The sequence below is a fragment of the Loa loa genome (genome assembly GCF_000183805.2).
Source record: "Loa loa unplaced genomic scaffold supercont3.552, whole genome shotgun sequence".
Lineage (NCBI taxonomy): Eukaryota > Metazoa > Nematoda > Chromadorea > Rhabditida > Onchocercidae > Loa > Loa loa.
This window is the reverse complement of record NW_018108732.1, coordinates 26,447-27,920: the sequence shown is the minus strand read 5'-3', so window position 1 is coordinate 27,920 and position 1,474 is coordinate 26,447. Positions and strand designations below refer to the sequence as shown.

At 22.0% G+C, this 1,474-nt stretch overlaps 1 protein-coding gene across 1 annotated transcript in view; it reads right to left on the bottom strand.

Moving 5' to 3' along the window:
- Nucleotides 1–479, bottom strand: part of LOAG_18819 (hypothetical protein) — a gene marked incomplete at both ends in the record, with an annotated part of 2,883 nt that extends 2,404 nt beyond the window's left edge. Inside the window, one exon of the mRNA XM_020451482.1 lies at nucleotides 351–479. Within this exon, the coding sequence (XP_020304733.1) occupies nucleotides 351–479 (129 nt within the window). The remainder of the gene's footprint in view (nucleotides 1–350) is intronic.
- Nucleotides 480–1,474: the final 995 nt, after the last annotated feature.

The following is a 1,474-nucleotide window of genomic DNA, read 5'->3' as shown; positions in this document are numbered from 1 at the left end:
CATCATCATTATCGATCAATCATCATCATCATCATTATCAATCAATCATCATCAATTAATCACTAGCATCATCATCATCATCATTATCATTGTTATTATTATCATCATCATCATCAATCAATCAACCATCATCACCATCATCAATCAATCATCACCATCATCATTATCAATCAATCATCATCAATCATCACCATTATCATTACCATCATTGTCACCATTGATGACTATCATTTTTTGCTATTCAGAATAACATTGTAATAAAATGATTTTAGTAATTTTATTCGATCATAAAATTAATAATTTTCATAGTTAGCAAAATTATTTAATTATTATTTCAGCATAAATCTTACTTCACCATTTTGATTAGTATACATTTTTGTCATACCCAAATCAAATAATACAACAAATGGTTGATCAGCACTTAATACACCCATATTATCCGGTTTTAGATCACGATGAAGTAAACCTTCTCGATGCATATCATGAATTCCTGTATTTAAAAATAAATTTATTTTGATATTATTCTAATTCATGATTTATCAATTACTATTATTTCTTTTCTTTTTTTTTTTTGAAAAATTTATGAAAGTTTTTTAAAGATAACCAATTACATTTAATATAAAAATTTTCATATAAATTTTGTAATAAAAAGTTGAAAATATTTTTGCGAAAGATTTTACGTTTTTAATTGTAACAGAAGTTTAAAATTGTCCAAAAATTTGTTGTAAAATGGATTTCAAAGAAATATAAAAAATTTAGATGATAAGTTTTTTTTTTTTCTGAAACAATTCGTCCATTTTTAAATTACATTTAAATTCATTAATTTTCTAATTAGTTTAGAATTAACTTCACTTTTCAACTTTCGTAACTTTTTTAAATTAACTTCATCAAATTATGCATAACCTTTTAACATTTGCAACATTGCTCGAGTAACAGCAAGTTTTCGTTCTAAACCATCGTACTATAAAATTTCCTTGTAATTTTTTTTATTTTTTTGAAAGATTCATAAAGAGAAATAATAAACACTTCATTAATTAATTAATTAATTTTAATCATCCGTTCAAAAATTATTTTGCAATACTCTAAAATACTTATTATAAAGAATAACTGGATACAAAACCTGGAAAATGATGATATGAACTTGAAATTAACATGAATTTTTTCTTTTCTTTTTTGTCAACTTTATTTTTGTCAACAAATAAACAATCATTTAATTAGTTATCAAAAAATTAACGGGTAGATTAATGAAGAGAGGAAGAAATAAAGAGAAGAGAATACTGTAATTATCAATGATATGCTTGAATTTTATCATAATTTATAAAATGATTCACAATTTACAAAAAGACTTTAAATTAAATATGAATTTAAATTGGAACAATTGGACAGAAGTATGTATGTATTCATTCATTTTTCATTTTTTTTTACATCTAATTTTTCTTTATTTTACTTTTGAAATGATATTTAAAATTATATA